Source organism: Podarcis pityusensis (genome assembly GCF_964106645.2).
Source record: "Podarcis pityusensis genome assembly, chromosome: 4".
Taxonomy (NCBI): domain Eukaryota; kingdom Metazoa; phylum Chordata; class Lepidosauria; order Squamata; family Lacertidae; genus Podarcis; species Podarcis pityusensis.
This window is the reverse complement of record NC_138027.1, coordinates 4,064,987-4,088,474: the sequence shown is the minus strand read 5'-3', so window position 1 is coordinate 4,088,474 and position 23,488 is coordinate 4,064,987. Positions and strand designations below refer to the sequence as shown.

General features: G+C 44.7%; 3 protein-coding genes across 4 annotated transcripts in view; all 3 read right to left on the bottom strand.

The window, feature by feature from the left end:
* Positions 1-20,631, bottom strand: part of LOC308475133 (uncharacterized protein) — a 42,619-nt gene extending 21,988 nt beyond the window's left edge. Inside the window, exons 1-4 of the mRNA XM_081002072.1 lie at positions 20,177-20,631; positions 19,899-19,980; positions 19,533-19,615; positions 18,461-18,587 (exon numbers count right to left, since the gene is read on the bottom strand). Coding sequence (XP_080858198.1) covers positions 18,461-18,587; positions 19,533-19,615; positions 19,899-19,980; positions 20,177-20,584 — 700 coding nt within the window. The 5' untranslated portion in view covers positions 20,585-20,631. The remainder of the gene's footprint in view (positions 1-18,460; positions 18,588-19,532; positions 19,616-19,898; positions 19,981-20,176) is intronic.
* Positions 1-23,488, bottom strand: part of LOC308475144 (uncharacterized protein) — a 174,169-nt gene that overhangs the window by 78,486 nt on the left and 72,195 nt on the right. The gene's annotated exons all lie outside the window — the stretch shown is intronic.
* Positions 1-23,488, bottom strand: part of LOC308475310 (uncharacterized protein) — a 95,282-nt gene that overhangs the window by 42,733 nt on the left and 29,061 nt on the right. The window lies entirely within an intron of this gene.

The following is a 23,488-nucleotide window of genomic DNA, read 5'->3' as shown; positions in this document are numbered from 1 at the left end:
GCTGCTGGAGGAAGATCAGCTGTACCTGCCGGAGGTGATTCAGAACTGCCAGGCAGCTCAGCTCAGGGGGCTCTGAACCCAGAACTGCTCCAAGCAGGAGGCGGCCAAAGCCATCCTGATGAGTGATGGGTGGTGTGGGAGACCCCCATGGGGAAGTGGGGGAGGGAAGGGCTTTGGGGGAGGGGTAGTCCGTCTGCCGGAGAGGAGGACCCTACTGGCCTAGGTTCACGTATCCTGTTTGAAAGGGGAATCATCTGAGGGACTTCCTGTGAACATCTGGGTCAGGAATGCTGTTCCTGGAATGGACAAACACAAGGTGTTCATCCATAAAGAACAAATGTCGGCTAGTTTCTGTTCTACATATGTTCATAAAGTCCAAATTGGGGACTACTTACAGTTTCACAGTGATGACAAGGTGTGATGGCCTGGGATTCAGACGTGGATGCTGAACCTGAGGGATTCCAGCCTGCAGAGGATTCCCCACCTCCAGAACCAGATGAGCCAGGGCTGGGGCATGATCCTCACCTGTGCTGGATCCTCAGGTGCGGGCACCAGCTGAGTCTGCTCTGGCTCCTGAGGTGATGGAGGACCCATTGCCTGCAGGTGCTCCACTCTCAGCCCCGTCAGAGAAAGCTGAGCTTGCCTCTGGGTCTGGTAACCCTCCAGCCACTCCTGAGCTGCAGAGGTTCAGGGTTAGAGAGGCGAGTCACCAGAGGATCGGGGCCGCTTGATGCCTCAGGGCAGATAAAAAGCCGGCCAGCCCCAGTCCCAAGTTGCGGGAGCAACATTGTTGGTTGCTAGTTCCTGCCTGAGCTCCTGACCCGCCCTGGCTCCCTGCTTGCAAGCCTGTTCCTGACTTCACCCAACTCCCTGCCCTGCACCCAGCTTCAGATTGCCTCCACGTTGCACATTTGACCAAGGACTGGACTTGGACCTAGCCTCTCCGGTAACCCACGGGACCAGCACAGTTTGCTCCCGCCACATCCGCACTCCCCCTTCGTTGGGGTGCGTTCGGGAGGAACCAGAAGCCATGGCTGACCAGGCGTCTGCGCTGGTGGCATTGGCTCAGGAAAACCAGGTCTTGACCCACATCGTTCAGCAGCTAAGCAATGCAGCTACAGCGCTTCAGCAGTGTTTGGACGCCTTACCAGGTCCTGGTGCCGACGCCCCAGCTTCTGGCAAGTACCCAGTGGCCCTGCCAGAGAAATTCAATGGGTCCCCGGCCAGCTTTCCCATGTTTCTTGCCCAGACCAAGCTGTATATTCAGGGGCGAGCCCGGAATTTCCCCGATGACTGCACCAAGGTGCACTTCCTGATCAGCTTGCTGAAGGACCAGGCAGCCAAGTGGGCATTGCCGCTGCTCCGGCAAGACTCTCCCTTGCTGACAGACTATACAGGGTTTTGCAACCATCTGGAAACCGCGTTCGGCAACCCTCAGAAGGGGAGTCAAGCCAATCGGGCGATTCGGCGGTTGAAACAGGACAAGTCCATAGTGGCAGCCTACGCCACAGAATTTCAGCTGTTGGCACAGGACTTGTCCTGGAATGACTCCACCCTTCAGGACCAGTATCTCGAGGGGCTTTCGGATGAGATACTGGACCAGCTGGCCATGATGGATCACCCCACCACGCTGGACACCCTCATTCAACGGAGACTGCAGATAGATGATTGGTTGGAAGACTGTTGCCAGGCTCAGGGCCACCGGCACTCCCGGCTCCCTTCCTTCCCAGCAGTTCCACGGCGACAGCCAAGTCGCTGGAGGAGCCAATGCAGCTTGGGGCAGCGCGGCCTCGCCTCTCTCCCTCAGAGAAGACTCGGCATCTGGAGGGCAACCTGTGTCTCTACGGCGGGAGTGGACACTATGCCCAATCCTGTCCCAAGAAAATGCCGGCCACAGGGAAATGGCCAACCCTAGTAGCCGATGGCCCAGGCAACCTGGGGTCCGAAACATCACATGATGGGCCCTCACCGGTGGAATTTGCAACACCTCATGGTTCGGGTGCGTCTATACCTCCTCTGGCGGGCCCTGGATTCTCACCCACACTCAGGGTGGTAGATTCAGGGGCAGCCCGCTCCTGTATGGACTCTGCCTTCGCCGCCCATCATCAGGTGCCACTCCAGGACAAGCCAGAACCGGTACTGGTGGAGGCAATTGATGGATAGCTCCTGCGCTCGGGTGCCGTTACTCAGGAGTCTCAGCCCTTGGTCCTGTGTCACCAGCAGCACCGGGAGGTGCGCACCTTGGTCATTGCCACCATGCCCCGCTTTCCCCTGGTGCTCGGGATGGACTGGCTGGAGTCTCACGATCGACTGGGTCAATCAGACTGTGCGCTTCCCAGACCCGTGTCCCCATGCTCGGTCTGAGATGCTAGTGGCCACCCCCACGGGGGAAGCTGCGTCAACGCTCCCCGCTGTTTACCAGGACTACCAAGAAGTGTTTGAGGAACAGGGGGCAGACCAGCTGCCGCCTCATTGGTCTTTCGACTGCAGCATAGACCTCCAGCCCAGAGTGACCCTGCCTGTGAGCCGCCTATACTCTCTTACGGAGCCAGAGCGCTAAGCCTTGCAGGACTTCCTTCGCAAGAACCTGGAGTGCGGGTTCATTTGGCCCTCTACCTCACCCACCGCCGCTGCAGTACTCTTCGTTAAGAAGTGTGGGGAGCTTCGTCCCTGCCATGAAGAACAAAGAAACAGTGGGGTCACTCAGAGGAGAAGATGGTGAAATGCAAACAGGGGACACAGAAAGAGCTGAACTCCTCAATGCCTTCTTTGCCTCAGTCTTCTCCGATAAAGAAAACAATGCCCGACCTGAAGAATTTGGAGCAAATGATTCAGCAAAGGAAACACAGCCCAGAATAACTAAGGAGATAATACAAGAATACTTGGTTAGTTTAGATGTATTCAAGTCTCCAGGGCCAGATGAACTGCATCCAAGAGTATTAAAAGAACTGGCAGATGTGATCTCAGAACCACTGGCAGTCATCTTTGAGAATTCCTGGAGAACAGGCGATGTCCTGGCAGACTGGAGGAGGGCAAATGTTGTTCCTATTTTCAAAAAGGGGAAAAGAGAGGACCCAAATAATTACCGCCCAGTCAGTCTGACATCAATACCAGGGAAGATTCTGGAGCAGATCATTAAGCAAACAGTCTGTGAGCACCTAGAAAGGAATGCTGTGATCACCAATAGTCAGCATGGATTTCTGAAAAATAAGTCATGTCAGACTAACCTGATCTCGTTTTTTGACAGAATTACAAGCCTGGTAGATGAAGGGAACGCAGTGGATGTAGCCTACCTTGATTTCAGCAAGGCATTTGACAAGGTGCCTCATGATATTCTTGTAAAGAAGCTGGTAAAATGTGGTCTTGACTATGCTACCACTCAGTGGATTTGTAACTGGCTGACTGACCGAACCCAAAGGGTGCTCATCAACGGTTCCTCTTCATCCTGGAGAAGAGTGACTAGTGGGGTGCCACAGGGTTCTGTCTTGGGCCCGGTCTTATTCAACATCTTTATCAACGACTTGGATGATGGACTCAAGGGCATCCTGATCAAATTTGCAGATGACACCAAATTGGGAGGGGTGGCTAACACCCCAGAGGACAGGATCACACTTCAAAACGACCTTGACAGATTAGAGAACTGGGCCAAAACAAACAAGATGAATTTTAACAGGGAGAAATGTAAAGTATTGCACTTGGGCAAAAAAAATACAAGATGCACAAATACAAGATGGGGGACACCTGGCTTGAGAGCAGTACATGTGAAAAGGATCTAGGAGTCTTGGTTGACCACAAACTTGACATGAGCCAACAGTGTGACGCGGCAGCTAAAAAAGCCAATGCAATTCTGGGCTGCATCAATAGGAGTATAGCATCTAGATCAAGGGAAGTAATAGTGCCACTGTATTCTGCTCTGGTCAGACCTCACCTGGAGTACTGTGTCCAGTTCTGGGCACCACAGTTCAAGAAGGACATTGACAAACTGGAACGTGTCCAGAGGAGGGCAACCAAAATGGTCAAAGGCCTGGAAACGATGCCTTATGAGGAACGGCTAAGAGAGCTGGGCATGTTTAGCCTGGAGAAGAGGAGGTTAAGGGGTGATATGATAGCCATGTTCAAATATATAAAAGGATGTCACATAGAGGAGGGAGAAAGGTTGTTTTCTGCTGCTCCAGAGAAGCGGACACGGAGCAATGGATCCAAACTACAAGAAAGAAGATTCCACCTAAACATTAGGAAGAACTTCCTGACAGTAAGAGCTGTTCGACAGTGGAATTTGCTGCCAAGGAGTGTGGTGGAGTCTCCTTCTTTGGAGGTCTTTAAGCAGAGGCTTGACAACCATATGTCAGGAGTGCTCTGATGGTGTTTCCTGCTTGTCAGGGGGTTGGACTCGATGGCCCTTGTGGTCTCTTCCAACTCTATGATTCTATGATTCTATGATTACCGGGCCCAGGATAATATTACCATCCCAGACCGGTATCCCTTGCCCCTTATTGCAGAGTTGCTGCAGCGGGTGCAAGGGGCGCAGATGTTCACCAAGCTGCACCTTCGGGGAGCCTACAATTTGATTAGGATCCGAGCCGGGGATGAGTGGAAGACAGCATTTGGGACATGGTATGGGCAGTTCAAATACCTGGTAATGCCTTTCGGGTTGTGCAATGCGCCTGCCGTGTTCCAACGGTACATCAACCACGTGTTCCAGGTCTTGCTAGACAAGTACGTGGTGGTGTACTTAGATGACATTCTGATTTACTCCCACGACCCAACTTGCCACGAGGGTCATGTCCGGTCCATGTTGCAGCGTTTGCGAGAGCAACGCCTGTATGCTAAGCTCAGCAAGTGAAAGTTCCACCAGCGGTCAGTGGACTTCCTCGGTCACCAACTCTCCCCCCGATGGGGTGCAGATGGATCCCGGGAAGGTGGCAGCAGTTCAGGAGTGGGCGGCACCCCAGAAGAGCAAGGACCTACAGCGGTTCCTGGGGTTCACCAACTATTACTGGAGCTTCATTGTGGACTATGCTCACCGCGCCACCCCGGTGACCCGACTGCTGTGCCCCAAGACACCATTCTCCTGGGATAAGGAGGCAGAGGTGGCTTTTCAGGGGTTGAAAGCCTGTCTCCAGAGGGCGCCTCTTTTACAGCATCCTAATCCTTCTTGTCACTTCGTGGTGGAGACCGACGCCTCCAGTACGGCTCTCGGTGCCGTCTTGTCCCAGCAGCACGGTCCTGATGTTCTGCTGTTACTCTGCGCCTACTATTCCTACCAGCTTCTTCTGGCAGAGTGTAACTATACCGTGTGGGAGCGGGAACTACTGGCCGTCAAGGTGGCCTTTGAGGTCTGGGGCAATCATCTTGAGGGGGCAAGACACCTGGTGGATGTGAGAACCGACCACCGGAACCTGGAGTACCTCCAGACTGGGTCGACCACTTGGCATTGGAGGAATTCGCTTACAACAACGCGGTGAACGCCTCCACCGAGCAGACCCTGTTCCAGGCCATGTACGGTTACCATCCGCGTTTGTACCCGGATGTGCTGCCAGCATCTGCTGACAGATTGGCTCCAGGAGCTCCAGTCTCAGCATCAACTATTGATGGAGCAACTGCACCACGCCAAGGATGCGTACAAGGCCCAGGCCGACCACCGCCACCAAGTGGGACCGGAACTCCACATCGGCGAGCCATGGGGCTATATAAATTCTAATTGGACTCTGTTTGAATTGGGCAAGTGTATCCAGGCTGCAATTAGCTTTTTGGTTCCTTAGGAACAACTGAGCAACTTCCCTAGAGTGGAAGACCAGAGCCTATTATAATCAAAATCCCATAGAAAGCCAAGGCACAGACATCTCTCTCAAGAAATGTCCAAACCTGTGCCACTACAAGGTGACATGGTCAATATCAAAGCCCTACAGGGATTCACCAGGGATTGTCACTGCTGTGATATGATGGAGGTGTGAGACCAGACGAGAGCTAGCTTTGACACCTGGGAACACACAAAAAAGGCAGAAACAAAACGAACTGCATTTTTCACTCATTATTTGACCTTCTCGCTAAGTCTAAAGCATAGACCACTATTGAGAAAGTTTCTATTGAGAATGTTTCTAATGAGAATGTTTCCACTATTGAGGACTTCCGGGTTGGCGCCATCGATAATGGCGGATTCCCTCTGAGTCTCTGAGGGACCAGCTCTGCGGGATCGAGTCTGACCGCTGCGGCGAAGCGGGGACCCTTTAAAAATCACAGGCGGGTGAAGCCTGTGAACGTGGGGACTCGGCGGGCACCTTTTGCGCCCCCCCAAACTACGAAGGGACCCCTTTAGGGGTTCTGGAGCGAGACGGGGTGAGTGGCGCGGTGCTGAGAGTCGACTGCTTTTTCCGCGGAGTGAAGCCGCACAGCCGTTATCGGAGAGCGCTGACTTCTTCCTGGGACAATTCGACTTCTAAAGTAACTACCCGTGAGTAGGATAAAATTGGATTTAAAGGAAAAAATAATTTAATTCGGCACTGAAGCGGGAAGGCATAAACAGGAAGTCCGCCTTCCTTTCTTGTAAATAGATCAAAGCAAAGAGACTGTAAGCGGAAACCTTGAAAGACGTTTGAAAAAAGACTTAAATCCTAACATCAGAAAAGCGATCTCCCCTCCGGATTGCAGGAGAGGAGGGGGGAAAGGTTTGAACTGTATCTACCTGCAAAAAAAGAGGGAAAGGAAGCTAAAATCCATCGCTTAGAGCCTGGGAACGGACTGCCCTAAGACAAGGAATGCCGCCCTGTGAAAAGCACTATCGGTAAACAGAGTACTTTTGACAGCTTTTGACAGCTAACTCCGCAAGAGAGATACAGTGTTTCTGGACTTCTCCTGGCTTAAAAGTAACTGATTAAGTGCAATTGAAACTGTTGTTTTTTCATGAATTGGGGGATCTATAAGGACTATTTTTTTTCCCTTTCAAGTTGCAAGTTTTGACTGTTACTGTGCCCCCCTAGAGGACATTGCTACAATAACAAGTTGAGGCTTGGGGAACTTTCCATTTCAAAACAATTTCTAACCGTGGGACTGACCTTGGCTACTTGAGAGTGTTATGGCAGATGGAAGAGGAAAGTTAGAGGAAAAAACTACTAGGTCTGGCAGACCCTATCGGACAGATACTGCGTCGCAGCGAAGAGCTTCGACATCTGGCCCTTCTGGACCATCTGGATTATCAGGGGCTGCACCCCCACAAGTTAAACCAAAAGTAATGTCGTCTGAAGATGTTTTGGCTCTGGCACTAGGAAAAATTAATGAATCTTTGGAAAATTTAACTAAACAAGTAGCTGAAACAAATAAACAAGTAGCCGAAGCATCAGTTAAAATTGATCAAAATACTACAAGTATCAATAATTTGGGACAGAAGGTGAATACCAATACAGAGACTATTGAGAAATTGTTACAGGAATCTGCTTCGACCCGAAAGACAGCTGAAGAAGCAAAAGACATAGCAACGCCCACTGAAGAGAAGATACCACCGATATATAGGCAACTCGAGGACCATGGTCGAAATAAAAAAATTCCTTCCTGTAGCACCTTAAAGACCAACTAAGTTAGTTCTTGGTATAAGCTTTCGTGTGCATGCACACTTCTTCAGATACACTTCTTCGAGGACCATGGTTTGACGTTGTCTATGATTGAATTGAAAGAGAAACAAAGAAATTTGAGAATCAGGGCTGTACCAGAACTTGAGAAAGATAACTTGATTGACTTTCTTACGCAGGAATTCGCAGACTTCTGGCAACAGGATTTAGGGAAGGAAGAATTTAAGATAGTGAGCACATTTAGACTTGGAAGAGGAGGAAGGAAGAACAAGGTGAGAGACTGTTTGATTACCCTTCAAACAAAAGAGGAGAGAGATAAAATCTTGAATCTGCATTACCAAACGACTCTGGAAATATATGACTCAAGTGTGGAGATATTTAAGGACATTCCAAAACATCTTTTGGACTTAAGGCTTAATTACGGAGATCTGGTTGCCCTGCTGAGAAGTAACAGAATCATCTTTAGGTGGGAATTCCCCCAAGGCCTGTCCTTTAAATATAAAGGAAGAAAGACAAAAATAAGATCAGTCAATGATAAAAATAAATTCTTGAAAGACCACGGAGAAGATCTACAGAAAGAAGTGGAATCTGGAGAAGAGCCAAAAGCACTGGAAAGAGGAATAATAGATATAGCAAACTTATCTTTTGGACTGCATGGTCCAGAGAAAGTGACACCACCGACAGAACAAGAACAAACACTTGGTGCAGTTGGAGGTAAAGCGAAGTAACCCCATCATGGCTCTGCAACTTTTAAGTTGGAATTGTAATGGCCTCAATTCTCCTCGGAAAAGGAAAAGTGTCTTTCATTTATTAAAAAAGGAACAATTGGACTTGATTTGCCTACAGGAAACACACGTGATAAGGCTACACAGGAAAGTATTGATTAACAAGAGATTGGGACAGGAGTTTATTTCATCTGACAAAGTTAAAAAAAGAGGAGTAGTGATTTATGCAAAGGAGAGACTATCACCGAAATTCATTTTTAAAGACGATCAAGGAAGATTTGTGGCAATTGAAATTCAAGTTCAAGGAGAGAAATTTTTGATAGTAGGAATTTATGCACCGAATGAGGGGAAATTGAATTCTTTAAAAAGTTGCATGAGATCTTAATGGACTATTTGGATTACAATCTGATCTTGATGGGGGATAAGAATGGAGTAGTATCTACACATATGGATAAGGCACAAAGACAGGTAGTCACCAAGGATGGTAGACTACCAAAAACATTTTTCAAGATGACAGACAACTTGGACTTAGTTGATACTTGGAGAACAAAGAATCCCTTGGGAAGAGAGGGAACCTTCTTTTCTGAAGCCAAGATGACATGGACTAGAATTTACCAAATATGGGTAACTAGAGGAACGGCACCAAAGATAAAGAAAGTGGAAATTTGTCCAAAAACCTGCTCCGACCATAATGCTGTAAGGATGGAGATGAAACTAATATCAACTGGCTCCTTCAGATGGAGGATGAATGACACCTTATTCAGAGATGAAGAAGTGTATAAAAAGGCCCAAAAAACCTTGAGAGACTATTTTGAGATAAATATGAATACTAATGTAGAAAAAAGAGTAATCTGGGACGCAAGCAAAGCGGTCATGAGAGGGTTTCTGATACAACAGAATGCTATAAAGAAGAGAAGCCAAAATGAGAAGAAAGATAAAATTCTGGAGAAAATAAAAGAAAGCGAGAAGAAATTGAGAGCAAAACCAAAGTCGCAGGAGATTTTGAGAGAAATAAAGTTATATCAAGTACAATACATGGAAATGATGAATCAGGAAATAGAATGGAAAATTAAACAAATGAGACAAAAAACATTTGAATCAGTTAATAAATGTGGGAAATTGTTGGCTTGGCAAATGAAAAAAAGACAAAAATTAAATACTATCACAAACTTAGAAGCGGAAGGAAAGAACATACACAACCCAATTGAGATTAGAAATTGTTTCCAGAGGTACTTTAAACAATTATACACACAAGGGCCACAGAAAGAAATGGACATAGATCGATTTTTGAAGACAAATGGATTACAAAAAATCTCTCAAGAAAGTAAATTAATGTTGAATTATAAAATATCTGAACAGGAAGTAGAAGGTGCCATTCAAAACATGCAATTAGGCAAATCTCCAGGACCGGATGGGCTGACTTCTAGATACTATAGATCCTTGAAAGAGTGGTTAGTACAACCTTTAAAGGAAGTTTGTAATGAAATATTGGAAGGGAAAAGGGCACCAGAGTCGTGGAAAGAAGCGTATATTACACTTATACCGAAAACAGAGACTGAAAAGACTCAGCTTAAGAACTACCGCCCCATATCATTACTTAATGTGGATTACAAAATTTTTGCAGACATTTTGGCCAAGAGATTGAAAAAAGTGTTGATGGAAGAGATCCATAAAGACCAAGCGGGCTTTCTCCCGGGAAGACACTTGTCTGACAATTTGAGGAATATAATTGATATTTTGGAAAAACTAGAAGTGAACATAAATACTAAAGCAGTTTTGATATTTGTGGATGCGGAGAAAGCTTTTGACAATATCTCTTGGAGTTTTATGAAGAAGAACCTACAGGGGATGGGGGTAGGCCAAGGCTTTGAAAACGGTATAAGTGCAATTTATTCAGAACAAAAGGCTAAACTAATTGTAAATAATGTGGTGATGGAAGAATTTAAGATAGAAAAAGGGACACGACAAGGCTGCCCAATTTCCCCATTGCTGTTTATATCGGTCCTGGAGGTTTTGCTGAATATGATTAGAAGGGACCAGTTGGTTAAAGGTATACAAGTCGGAGCTAAACAGTACAAATTGAGAGCATTTGCAGATGACTTAGTACTGACGTTACAGGAGCCAGAATCTAGTACCAAAAGGGTTTTAGAACTGATTCAAGAATTTGGTCAGGTTGCTGGATTTAAACTGAATAAGTTAAAAACCAAGGTTTTAGAGAAAAACTTAACACCGATTGAGAGAGAGAGGTTTCAGAATGAAACAGGTTTAACAGTGGTTAAGAAAGTGAAATACCTGGGGATTAATATGACAGCAAAAAATGGGAACCTATTTAAAGACAACTATGAAAAATGCTGGGCCGAAGTGAAAAAAGATTTAGAAATTTGGTCAAATTTGAAGCTTTCACTGTTGGGTCGTATTGCTGCGATAAAAATGAATGTATTGCCTAGAATGTTGTTTTTGTTTCAAACATTGCAAATTGTGGACAAAATGGATTGTTTCAAGAAGTGGCAGAGAGACATCTCTAGATTTGTCTGGCAGGGCAAGAAGCCTAGAATAAAATTTAAGATATTAACTGATGCAAAGGAAAGGGGTGGATTTGCCCTGCCAGACTTCAAACTTTACTATGAATCAGCAGCTTTTTGCTGGTTGAAAGAATGGCTGCTTCTTGAAAACACTGACATTTTGGACCTAGAAGGTTTTAACAATGTATTTGGATGGCACACATATCTGTGGTATGATAAGGTCAAAGCACATAAAGCATTTAAAAACCATATTGTCAGGAAAGCATTGTTTAATTTTTTTTTTAAAGAATATTTATTCCAGTTTTAAAGTTACAAAAAAATATAGAAAAAACAAACCACACACATCTTACAAAAAACAAACAATAAAAAAGAAATAAGAAAGACAAAAAATCACAGTAAAAAATAACAAAATTCAAATTAGACCATTACAACCTTTTTCCCTTTTACTTGTTTCCATGACTTCCTCTCACCTCCCTGCTTTGTATTCTAGTTTAAATCGTATCTCCAGCAAATCCTTCTAACCTTCTTTTCTTTTACTTATTTTAACATTCGAAAGTATTTAATTCTCCTCTATCCTCATTTTACACTTCATATTTACTTATTCCATTATACCCTGTCTGCCAATACGGTCTAATATTCTTCTCCAACCTTTTTCTAACATTCTTTTATATTACAGTGTTTCTGAAGATATATTTTAAATTTTTTCCAGTCTTCTTCAATCAACCGTTCTTCCTGATCTCGAATTCTGCCGGTCATCTCAGCCAGTTCCATATAGTCCATCACTTTCCTCTGCCATTCTTCTCGGGTAGGCAATTCTTGTGTCTTCCAATATTTCCCAATAAGTATTCTTGCCGCTGCTGTCGCATACATAAAAAAATTCCTATCTTCCCTTCGCACCAATTGGCCGACCATGCCCAAGAGGAAGGCCTCTGGTTTCTTCACAAAAGTGTATTTCAATACCTTTTTTAATTCATTATATATCATTTCCCAGAAGGCCTTGATCTTTGGGCACGTCCACCAAAGGTGGAAAAAGGTTCCTTCATTTTCTTTGCATTTCCAACATTTATTATCGGGCAGATGATAAATTTTAGCTAGCTTGACTGGGGTTAAGTACCACCTATAAATCATTTTCATTATATTTTCTCTTAATACATTGCAAGCCGTAAACTTCATACCTGTGGTCCATAACCGTTCCCAGTCAGCAAACATAATATTATGCCCAACATCTTGTGCCCATTTAATCATAGCAGACTTGACCATTTCATCCTGTGTATTCCATTTCAACAGCAGATTATACATTCTTGACAGATTTTTAGTTTTAGGTTCTAACAATTCCGTTTCCAGTTTAGATTTTTCCTCCTGGAAACCAATCTTTTTATCTAGGTTAAAAACCTCCCTTATTTGATAATAGTGAAGCCAATCTCGGACTTTAGTTTTTAATTTGTCGAAACTCTGCAATTTTAGTTTATCTCCAACTTGTTCTAAAATTTCACAATATTTTGGCCAGTTTGTCTCCATATTAGTTTTTTTCAATGCCTTTGCCTCCATTGGTGACAGCCACCTTGGTGTTTTACTTTCCAACAAATCCTTATATCTCACCCAAACATTAAACAATGCTTTCCTGACAATATGATTCTTAAAGGCCTTATGAGCTTTAACTTTGTCATACCATAAATATGCATGCCATCCAAACACGTTATCAAAACCTTCTAGATCCAAAATGTCCACATTTTCAAGAAGTAGCCAATCTTTCAGCCAGCAAAAAGCGGCTGATTCATAGTAAAGTTTAAGATCTGGCAGGGCAAATCCCCCTCTTTCCTTCGCATCTGTTAATATTTTAAATTTTATTCTAGGCTTTTTGCCCTGCCAGATAAATTTGGAAATATCTCTTTGCCACCTCTTGAAACAGTCCATTTTATCCACAATTTGCAATGTTTGAAACAAAAACAGCATTCTAGGCAATACATTCATCTTTATCGCAGCAATTCGGCCCAACAATGATAACTTCAATTTTGACCATATTTCTAAATCCTTCTTCGCTTCTGACCAACATTTTTCATAATTATCTTTAAACAAATTAACATTTTTAGCAGTCATATTCACCCCTAGATATTTCACTTTGTTAACTATTGTTAATCCTGTCTCTTTCTGAAACCTCTCCTTCTCAATCTCTGTAAGGTTTTTCTCTAATACCTTAGTTTTCGTCTTGTTTAATTTAAAACCTGCTACTTGACCAAATTCTTGGATTAATTGTAATACTCTTTTTGTGCTGGCTTCTGGCTCCTGTAATGTCAAAACTAAATCATCAGCAAAAGCTTTCAATTTGTACTGTTTAGCTCCGAGTTGTATACCTTTAACCAATTGGTCTTTTCTAATCATATTGAGCAAAACCTCATTGCAAAGTATTGGAAGACACAAGATCTACCCACTCTGGAAGAATGGCAGATGAAGGTGATGGACTATATGGAACTGGCGGAAATGACTGGTAGAATCCGAGACCAGGGAGAAGAGTCGGTGGAAGAAGATTGGAAGAAATTTAAGGACTATTTACAGAAATATTGTAAAATTAATGAATGTTAGAATGATGTTGGATAGAAATTAAGTGGTTTTCAGCTGTAATACTATAAGGGAATATGAAAAATGGATTAATAATAGGTAAAAATTTAACGTTACAATACTTTAAGATTAAGGACTAGGATAAACAAAGAGGGTAAGGATTTGCTGAACCAACAAACTGAACTGGAATACAAAAAAGGGAGGCGTGAGGAGGTCCGGGAAATAAGCTAATGAAAAATAAGTAATTGAAAGATTGAGTTGTTTTTAGCCATTTTTATTTGTGTACTTTTTTCTTTTTTTTCTTTTTTTTGGTTTTTGTTTTGTAATATTTTGAAAATCTTAATAAATATCTTTTTTTAAAAAAAGAGAATGTTTCTCCCAAACTGCAAGTATGCCACAAGTAATTTAGTACAAAATGCAACGTGTTATTTTTTTATGTGATATCCTATGTCTAGCTATGTGCACTGCTACACTTTCAAATAGCCTTAAGAGGCCTGACATGCAAGTCTCTTACACGAAGGCATATAAATGTACCAAGCAAACACATATATTTTATGGGGGGGCAAAGACCCCTAGGAATTTAAGAGTAGCTGTATTCCCTACACCCACACGTCTCAGAATGCTTAGAACATAAAAACACAATATAAAAACACAAAACATCACGTGTTAAAATAGCATTAGAAGTCAATAAGAAAAAGGCCTGGTTAAAAAGGTGCGGATTTGCCTGGCTCCTAAAGCTGTATAATGGTTTTTCCAAACTTTGTATGGATTCTTTGGTGGGAAGTGAGTTTAGAGCTAACAGTGAAGCTCTTTCCACATTCCACACACCGATAAGGTTTCTCCCCTGTATGAATTATTTGATGGGAAGTGAGATAGGAGCTCTGACTGAAGCTCTTTCCACATTCCACACACTGATAGGGTTTCTCCCCTGTATGAATTCTTTGATGGGAAGTGAGAGAGGAGCTCTGACTGAAGCTCTTTCCACATTCCACACACTGATAGGGTTTCTCCCCTGTATGAATTCTTTGATGGGAAGTGAGAGAGGAGCTACATGTGAAGCTCTTTCCACATTCCACACACTGATATGCTTTCTCCCCTGTATGAATCCTTTGATGGGAAGTGAGATCGGAGTTTCTAATGAAGCTTTTTTCACATTCCACACACTGATAGGGTTTCTCTCCTGTATGAATTCTTCGATGGGAAGTGAGAGTGGAGATCTGACTGAAGCTCTTTCCACATTCCACACACTGATAGGGTTTCTCCCCTTTATGAATTCTTTGATGAGAAGTGAGAGAGGAGCTCCGACTGAAGCTCTTTCCACATTCTACACACAGATAGGGTTTCTCCCCTGTATGAATTCTTTGATGGGAAGTGAGATGGGAGCTATGAGTGAAGCTCTTTCCTTTTTTTTTTTTTTAATAATTTTTTATTAAGGTTTTAAACAAAGAAAAAAGAAAAACAACACACACACAAAAAAAACAATACAAAATTTAACAATAAAAACACAAAACGTAACAATTAAAAACAAACTCTTTTTCATTCCCCATTTTAAATTACTTATTTTCTGGACTTCCTCATACCTCTCTCTTTTGTATTCCAATCCACATTATTTGTCCAGCAGTTTCTTTTCCACTTTTTTAAACCCAATCTTTAATTTAATAAAGTGTTAAAATATATAACTTCAACTTTTTTTTAAACCTAATCCTTGTTCTTAATGTCATATACCTTTAAATTTTTCCCTTTTATTATCAAATTTCCATTTCTTTAAACATCTTTAATCTTGATCTTTAATCTTAATCTATCCTTAACTTTAACCTGTACAGCTGGAAACGACTTATTTTCAATCCAACATCACTCTAACATTCTTTAATTTTGCAGTATTTCTGAAGATAGTCTTTGAATTTCTTCCAGTCTTCCTCCATCGACTCTTCTCCCTGGTCACGGATTCTGCCAGTCATTTCCGCCAATTCCATATAGTCCATAAGTTTCATCTGCCATTCCTCCAGTGTGGGAAGTTCTTGTGTCTTCCAATACTTTGCAATGAGTATTCTTGCTGCTGTTGTTGCATACATAAAGAAAGTTCTATCCTTTTTTAACACCATTTGGCCCACTATGCCCAGGAGAAAGGCCTCTGGTTTCTTGGGAAAGGTATACTTAAATACCTTTTTTAATTCATTATATATCTTTTCCCAGAAAGCCTTAATCTTTGGGCACGTCCACCAAAGGTGAAAAAATGTACCTTCAGTTTCTTTACATTTCCAACATTTGTTATCGGGCAAGTGATAAATTTTCGCAAGCTTGACTGGGGTTATGTACCACCTGTATATCATTTTCATAATATTCTCTCTTAAGGCATTACATGCCGTAAATTTCATACCTGTGGTCCATAACTGTTCCCAGTCAGCAAACATAATGTTATGTCCAACGTCTTGTGCCCATTTAATCATAGCCGATTTTACCGTTTCATCTTGAGTATTCCATTTCAGCAGCAAGTTATACATTCTTGACAAATTCTTAGTTTTGGGTTCTAACAATTCTGTTTCTAATTTGGATCTTTCCACCTGGAAGCCAATTTTCCTGTCCAATTTAAATGCCTCCATTATCTGATAATAATGAAGCCAGTCTCGCACTTTGTTTTTTAGTTTTTCAAAACTCTGCAAATTCAGTCTATCTCCGTGAGTGAAGCTCTTTCCACATTCCACACACTGATAGGGTTTCTCCCCTGTATGAATTCTTTGATGGGAAGTGAGATTGGAGCTCCGACTGAAGCTCTTTCCACATTCTACACACTGATAGGGTTTCTCCCCTGTATGAATTCTTTGATGGGAAGTGAGAGTGGAGATCTGACTGAAGCTCTTTCCACATTCCACACACTGATAGGGTTTCTCCCCTGTATGAATTCTTTGATGGGAAGTGAGAGAGGAGCTATGAGTGAAGCTCTTTCCACATTCCACACACTGATAGAGTTTCTTTCCAATGAGATTTTGTTGATGGGAAGTGGAATTGGAGCTCTGACTGCAGCTTTCTCCACACTCCAAATTTCTATGTGGCTTCTCCTCTCTGGGGATTTTTTCGTGGTCATCTTTGTTCTCGATTTCCAATTCATCACAACCTGCATTGGGGACAAAAAGGGATTAAAGCCTCAGGAGCAAATGGAGAAGAACTGAAGGGAGTTGCGTGTCTTCATTACCTGTGTTGTTTGTTTAATATGAGATTCGGATGAGTTGTTGAATGTTGCTTTGTTTATATAAAGCAGTGGTCAAAATTTCGAAAGACCTTTGGAAAAAAGTGTATTTCAGAGTTTTGATGGCTTATAACACCACTTCATTTGGAGTAATGTCATAAAATTATATATCAATGGAAAGATCATTCGATCAAAAATGCAATCAAGAATGCAATCCAACAAAGTTTGTTCAATTACCCGTATTCTATCAAACGTTATAGCCAAATAACCAGAAAAAGAAAGCACAACTTGCTTAGGTTGACTTTTGTCAGTGTGTTATGTGATTGCTATCAAGTTGGTTGGTTTTTTGTGTTCTTTCATTTAGTGAGGGTGTAAGACATAATAAAATTATAGAAATGGCACAAGGAGTTGAGTGGTCCCCAGAAAGTGATGTAAGATTGTACTATTAAGTGAAGAAGGCTACAGTTATGAAGAAATGAGAAGAGAGATTGGGGAAAACTTAACCAAAGTTGGCCTTTCTATATTTCTGAAGAGGTATAAGGAGACTCAGTCACTACAAAAGTGATGATGGACGAGTGGAGAGACTGTGCCTACATGACAGAAGAAAATCATCTGGGTGTATACAAGATGACATGGCACAATGTAATGGGAAGTTGAGTGCGGGAAAATGCATAAACGAAATATGTGAGCCCAAACAGAAGTGTTCCGCAGGTGATCTTTTCCCAGATACCTAAGCATTTATATATTTTCAACAGGATTCAGCTCTATGTCGTGTTGCTGCTGTGTGCAAAAGGTGCTTTCAAGATAATGATATTCCACTGCTGGAATGGCCTGGGAATAGCCCACACTTTAACCCAATCAGAAATCTACGGAGCCGACTAAAGAAACTTGTTAGTCAGAAGCAACCCAGCAATAAAGCCCAATTAACAGAGGCAATAATTCAGTCTTGGTTTCGCATTATTACAGCTGCAGAACTAAAAACTTGGTTCACTTCATGGGAAGGCGTTGTAAGGCCGTAATTAAAGCTAAAGGTTACCAATGGTTACTAAAGGTTTCACGTTTTTTCTTTATGACTGCTGTTCTAATAAATACTCCTTCATAAAATTCATTGCATTACATCCTTCATTAAATTATCTTTCCATTGCTATATAATTTTATGGTATTACTCCACACAAAAGTGGTGTTATGAGCCACCAAACCTCAGAAATACACTTTTCACAAAAGGTTTCCACAATTTCGGCCGCTAGGAGAAGTTGTTCATTTTAAAGTTAATGTTCTTTTATATGGAATCAGATTATTATTATTTATGTTTCGTGTTTATATGTGTGTTGGAAGCTGCCCAGAGTGGCTGGGGCAACCCAGCCAGATGGGCAGGGTATAAATATAAATTATTATTATTACTACAGTGGTACCTTGTTTTAAGAATAGTCCTGTTCCGGAAAGTTTGTAAACCGAGGTACCACTGTATCATCATCATCATCATCATTATCACCACTGCTACTTCTACCTAAAATTCAATACGCCTAGCTCTTCTCTGGGATGAATTTTGTTTGGCCCAGTCATGGCATCCCCTCCATCTCCAATGTCAGTCGTCTCTTTGGTCAACCCAAGACGGACAGCAGCAAAAACAAAAGCGGAAAACCTGAAGCTACTTATCTTTCCTTACAATTCTGAAGCTGACATTTAAGATGGCCTGGGAAGTTGAGACCAGCCCAATCGTGGTAGAAAAAGGAATAATTTGAGGAAGATTGTTCAAAGAAAAAACTGTAAGTTACTTTTTATTGTGGGGGTGTTAGGTTCCCAGGTGTTGTAGGGGGCGCTGTTGAGCTCTGTGAAAATATATGACGTTGGTCCCATAGAGGTATTTTTTGAATTTCCAGGCAGATATGACGATCGCACAGGGAGCCTTACCAAGAGAAGCCACGATCCCACGATTCTCCTCCATGACGTCCTTATGCAGAGCTCTCTGGTCAGGATCCAGCAACGCCCACTCCTCGTCCGTGAAACGAACAGCGACATCTTCAAAGCACACTGGACCCTAAAAGAAAAAGGGAAATGTCCTCCTCTGAGACAGCAGAAATATGATCTGCTCCACAATGCTCTGTTGTTTCCTTCCTGTACATTGCGGTGTTGTTTTAATACGATTGCTTTGCTGCACATTTTAATTATGGATGCTTATTTTAATCTGCATTTTAATTATGGGTATTCATTTCTGCGCAAATAGGTGGTACTCCACATTGTGTTTTTCAAGTCATTCTGCCTACGCAAGCATTCCAGTTTCCCCAATGGAAGGATCCACTTTCTCATCTCCTTGTGAGCCGTTCTGGGGAGTTCCCTCCCAATGCCCTAGAGTCAAATCCAAGGGGGTCATGGGGGCATGGAGAGAGGGAGGAATGTGGAGCAAGCCCCATTTTGCAGTAGATGGGGCTGGTTAGGTGAATCCAGGCCACTATTTGTTCTCATTTGTCCGCTGCTTAGAAACCAATTTTTGCATTCAGTTATCAATCTAGAAATAAAATAAGCCTCTTTTGGATGGCCATCTGTCTTGGATGATCTAGCAGAGATTCCTGCATTGCAGGGGGTCTCCTGGCTCTGAGAGACAAGCAGGGAGGGTGGCTTCTGGCAAAAGGAGAGGGAGCCACGGGTGGCTCCTCCTTCTCCTGACTCACCTCAGCCTCTCGACCTTCCTCTCCCACTCACCTCCTTCCTCTTCTGCCTCTGATTCTGCGCTGCTTTCTGCCACAGAATCTCCCAGCTCACTAAGCCCTGTTACTTCTTCGGCTTCTGACATCTCCTCTTCCCAGTCTTTTCCCTCTTCTTCCTCTGACTGCTGATCCTTCCTCCACCTCCACTCCTTCGGATCTGAGCCATCTTCCCTTCCTGGTTCCCCAGCTGCATCCTCCCACCACTCCTCTGTGCCCAACCAGTACATGACATTGCTCCATCCCTCGGTCTCTGTTGCCACAAGGCAGCTTCCCCTGACCTGATCTGGTTCCACAGCCGCTGCTTCCCTTCTGCCCCCATGAAAAGGCGGATCAGGAGGTCTTGCCGGCATCCTTCTGCCACCTGCAAGAGAAAAAAGGTAAGCAGGATGCCAGGAGTGCCTGCTTCTCTCACAGGTGAAACAGGGCATCTCTAACTACAGATGGGCCTTTGAGAAAGCCTCACCCGCTGAGTGCATCTGGAGGTTTGTGCCCATTTCATATGTTTGCTTGTGCAGAAATACATCTCCCCTCTTCTGGACCCCTGTTCCCAACTGTCTCCCCCAAAACAAGATGAAAAGAACCCTCAGATGAGTTGGAAAACCAACAGAATGAGACCAGTGGAGAAAAACCACCTTCCTCCTTACCCAATGGCCTCTCTCTGGTGTCCAACGGAGGCCTCTCTGCCTCACAGGAATCCAGGTCCATTTCTGCAAAGAGATCCTTTCCCTGAGAAAGAAACAAGGATTCAAACCAGAGAATGGGGAGAAATACTAGAAAGAGAATGACAAAGACTTCAAGGGTGCGAGATCTCATTCCATGGATGCTTTCCCAGAAAAAGGATGGGCCATCAGCAGACCATTATGGGATGTTCTCTGTCCTGTTTGCAGCCCCTTGGGAGTATCCAGAGGAAAGTCTCCCTCACCTGTTTACTCTGTTCCTGCTTTCTCTCCTCTGCCTGACTCAGGAGGAAACCTTCGGCCAGGGCCACCGCCTGGGAACTGGTCTCCGCTCCACAGTCCCTCACCCAGCTCTCCATCTCCAGGGGAAGGACAGCCAGGAACTGCTCCAAGATCACCAGGTCCAGCATCTCAGCTTTCGTGTGCCTTTCTGGCTTCAGCCACTGATGGTCAAGGTGGTAGAGTCGGCTGCAAACCTCTCGGGGTCCTTTGGCCTCCTGGCAGCAGAACTGCTGGCTCTGCACCTCTGAGTGGAGGGTGTCCACCTCACCATGGATCTTCTGCACAGAGTTTTCCCAAAACCCCCCACTGCTCCTAGTTTGGTTGGCATGGCCTCTTCCTCTTCCAGGGCCAGCTGAGTCTTGCTCATCCATCTGTGCTTTCAGGAAGCCTCTGAGAGATCAGAAGGAACCCTTTGGTCTTCTACCAAGTTCTGTCCGTCTAAAGAGAAGCTGCAGCAAATCCTACAAAGCAAATACATTGTTCTGTTATAGAATTAGTAGGACAGGGGGGGAAATGGTTCCCTGAGCAAGCATGGATGAGTCTTGTTGGGAACCAGGGCTGAAGTGCGCCGCATCCCAGACCATGAGATATCTTTTTGAAAAGAAAGAGGAGGAGGAAGAGGAGAAGAAATAAGTCTCTAGCCTTCAAGCAATGCAGAATGTGGAGGCAACGGAAGGGATTTCTGTCAGATTAATCATCCTGGTTTCTCCATCCTTCCAGTCAATGCATGAAGTCAGAACCAAATGACAAGGGAGTCATTTGTATCTTGTGATAAATGGATGCTTTTCTCTAGTGGGGGTCCTCGGGAGTTGCTGCCCCCACCCCCACCCTCACCCCACCTCCACTCCCTGCTTCTGTCCCCTTTTCTGCAATCTCTGCCGCTGTCCAGACAGATTCGTGGGGTGAGAGCTCTTTTTCTCTCTTCTGAGGGCCAGGAATGTATCTGGCCAACCCCCTGAGGGCCAAGTGGGCGGGGCCAAAGACATCTCCCTTGATTTTTTTATTATTCTATTAGATAGCTTAACACAAACTGGTTCGCAATGCAGCAGCCAGACTATGGGCTGGGATCCCTCTCTTTATTCCTGGCCTCTCTTTCCTACTTTTCCTTCCTTCTTGCCCATTGTTGTTTCCGGGGGGGGGGCTAGTGTTCACCTCCTCGTCCAGCTTTGGAAAACCATTTGCACATGTTTCCTCGGTTGTGCAATGAGGCTGAGCGACGTCACACAGAGTTAAAGTCCCAGGGACTCCTTTGTTTAAAGAAGGGAGATTTCGTGGGAGTCAGGGATCCTCTGATCTGCAGGAAGGAGAGCGTGGCAGACCTGGCCCCTCCCTGGCAGGACCCTCTCCTCCCTGACTTGGGGTCCCCCCCCCCTGCAGGAGCAGATCAGGCCCCCCAGGCACCCTCCCCTGCTGCAGCCCTGAGACCCCCCCCGTCTCCCCACTGCACCCTCTGGGGGGAGAGAGAGGAGACTCACCCTTAGCTGTCAACCTTCCCTTTTTTTGCGGGAAATTCCCTTATTGCAGCGCCGTTTCCCGCTGCTTCCTGCTGCTGTCCCGGATTGGTAGATAGGTGAGGCTGCTGATCCCTTATTTTCAAATCTGAAAGTTGACAGCTATGGACTCACCAGATCCCAGGAGGGGGCTGCGATTCGGCCCTTGCAGGAGAGACCCCAAAGCAGGAAAGGACTGGGGAGGGAGGGGGATTGGCTCTGGAGGACCTGCCCCCCCTTGCTTCCTGGCCTCTCTAGGAAGGCAGCTCACTTCCCTTTAACCCTTGCCAAGCCGAGTCCCTCCAGCTCAGCCCTCTCTCGCTTGGCAGATCCTCAGATTATTATTTTTTTTATGCATTTAGGGGGGCAGCTGCCCCCCCCCCGGCTACGCCAATGCCCAGATATCCTTTTGGGGGTGAGGCTCTTGGCTGGACTCTGAGCATCTCCCTCCCTTGGCCAGAAACCAGAGGAAGAGCTTGCAGGGAAAAGGGCTTTGCAGGAGGCAAGGAAGCTCCTCCTAGAATTCAGGAGTGGAGAGATAGGAGGGGATCCCAGGGTCATCTAGTCCAACCCCCAGCAATGCAGGAATCTCAGCTAAAGCATCCATGGCAGATGGCCGTCCGATCTCTGCTCAGAAACCTCCAAGGAAGGAGAGTCCACCACCTCCCAAGGGAGACCTTTCCCTGCTCAACTGCTCTTAGATGTCCCTCAAGGCAGCGGGTCCTGAGTTCTAGCCCTGCTGAAACCATTGCACTGGCTGCCAAGGAGGAACCATTCGAGGTTCAAAAGAAATAAATCCTATTCTCATCATAAATGAGTAATACTTTCTTATGCATGCTTTTCATACTAATATACAAAATTATGCCATTTCCCTTTCCAGAAATGCTCAATTGCTAATTCAAAGGACTGAAAATGGATGGTTGTTTTTATTATGTTTTGGGAAGCTTTGAATATTTGATGGACATTTGTATTTTAATATTTTGTTGGAAGCCGCCCAGAGTGGCTGGGAAACCCAGCCAGATGGGTGCGATATAAATTATGATGATGATGATGATGATGATGATGATTAATCAGGTGAGTGTTCTCCTTTCAAAAGAGGCAGGTGGAATCTCCATGGTTGCTAATAGCATAACGTTGAAAGTGCAGGGAAATATGGGGAGCCCTAGAGTATCTGCTTGGCATGCAGAATGTCCCAGGGTCAGCCCCTGACATCTCCTGCAAGGGCTGGACGAAATCCCTGCCTGAAACTCTGGGGAGCTGCTGCCAGTCAGTGTAGACCAGGGGTCCTCAAACTATGTCCCGCGGGCTGAATCCAGCCCGCCAGGGTCGTGAATCTGGCCTGCACGACCATTTCAGAACCCGCCAAGTGTTCGAGGCTGAAAGCATCTCGCCACCCGCTCAGTCAGTGCCTGCGCCGTGCTGAGGTATAACACCGGTCTAGAAAGACCTACATTGGCTTCCACTACGTTTCCGAGCACAATTCAAAGTGTTGGTGTTGACCTTTAAAGCCCTAAACGGCCTCGGCCCAGCATACCCAAAAGAGCGTCTCCACCCCCATTGTGGTCCAGCTCCAAGGGCCTTTAGGCGGTTCCCTCATTGCGAGAAGCAAAGCTACAGGGAACCAGGCAGAGGGCCTTCTTGGTAGTGGCCCCCGCCCTGTGGAACGCCCTCCCATCAGATGTCAAAGCGATAAACAACTACCTGACATTCAGAAGGCATCTTAAGGCAGCCCTGTTAAGGGAAGTTTTTAATGTGTGACATTTTAGTGTATTTTTGGTTGCTGTG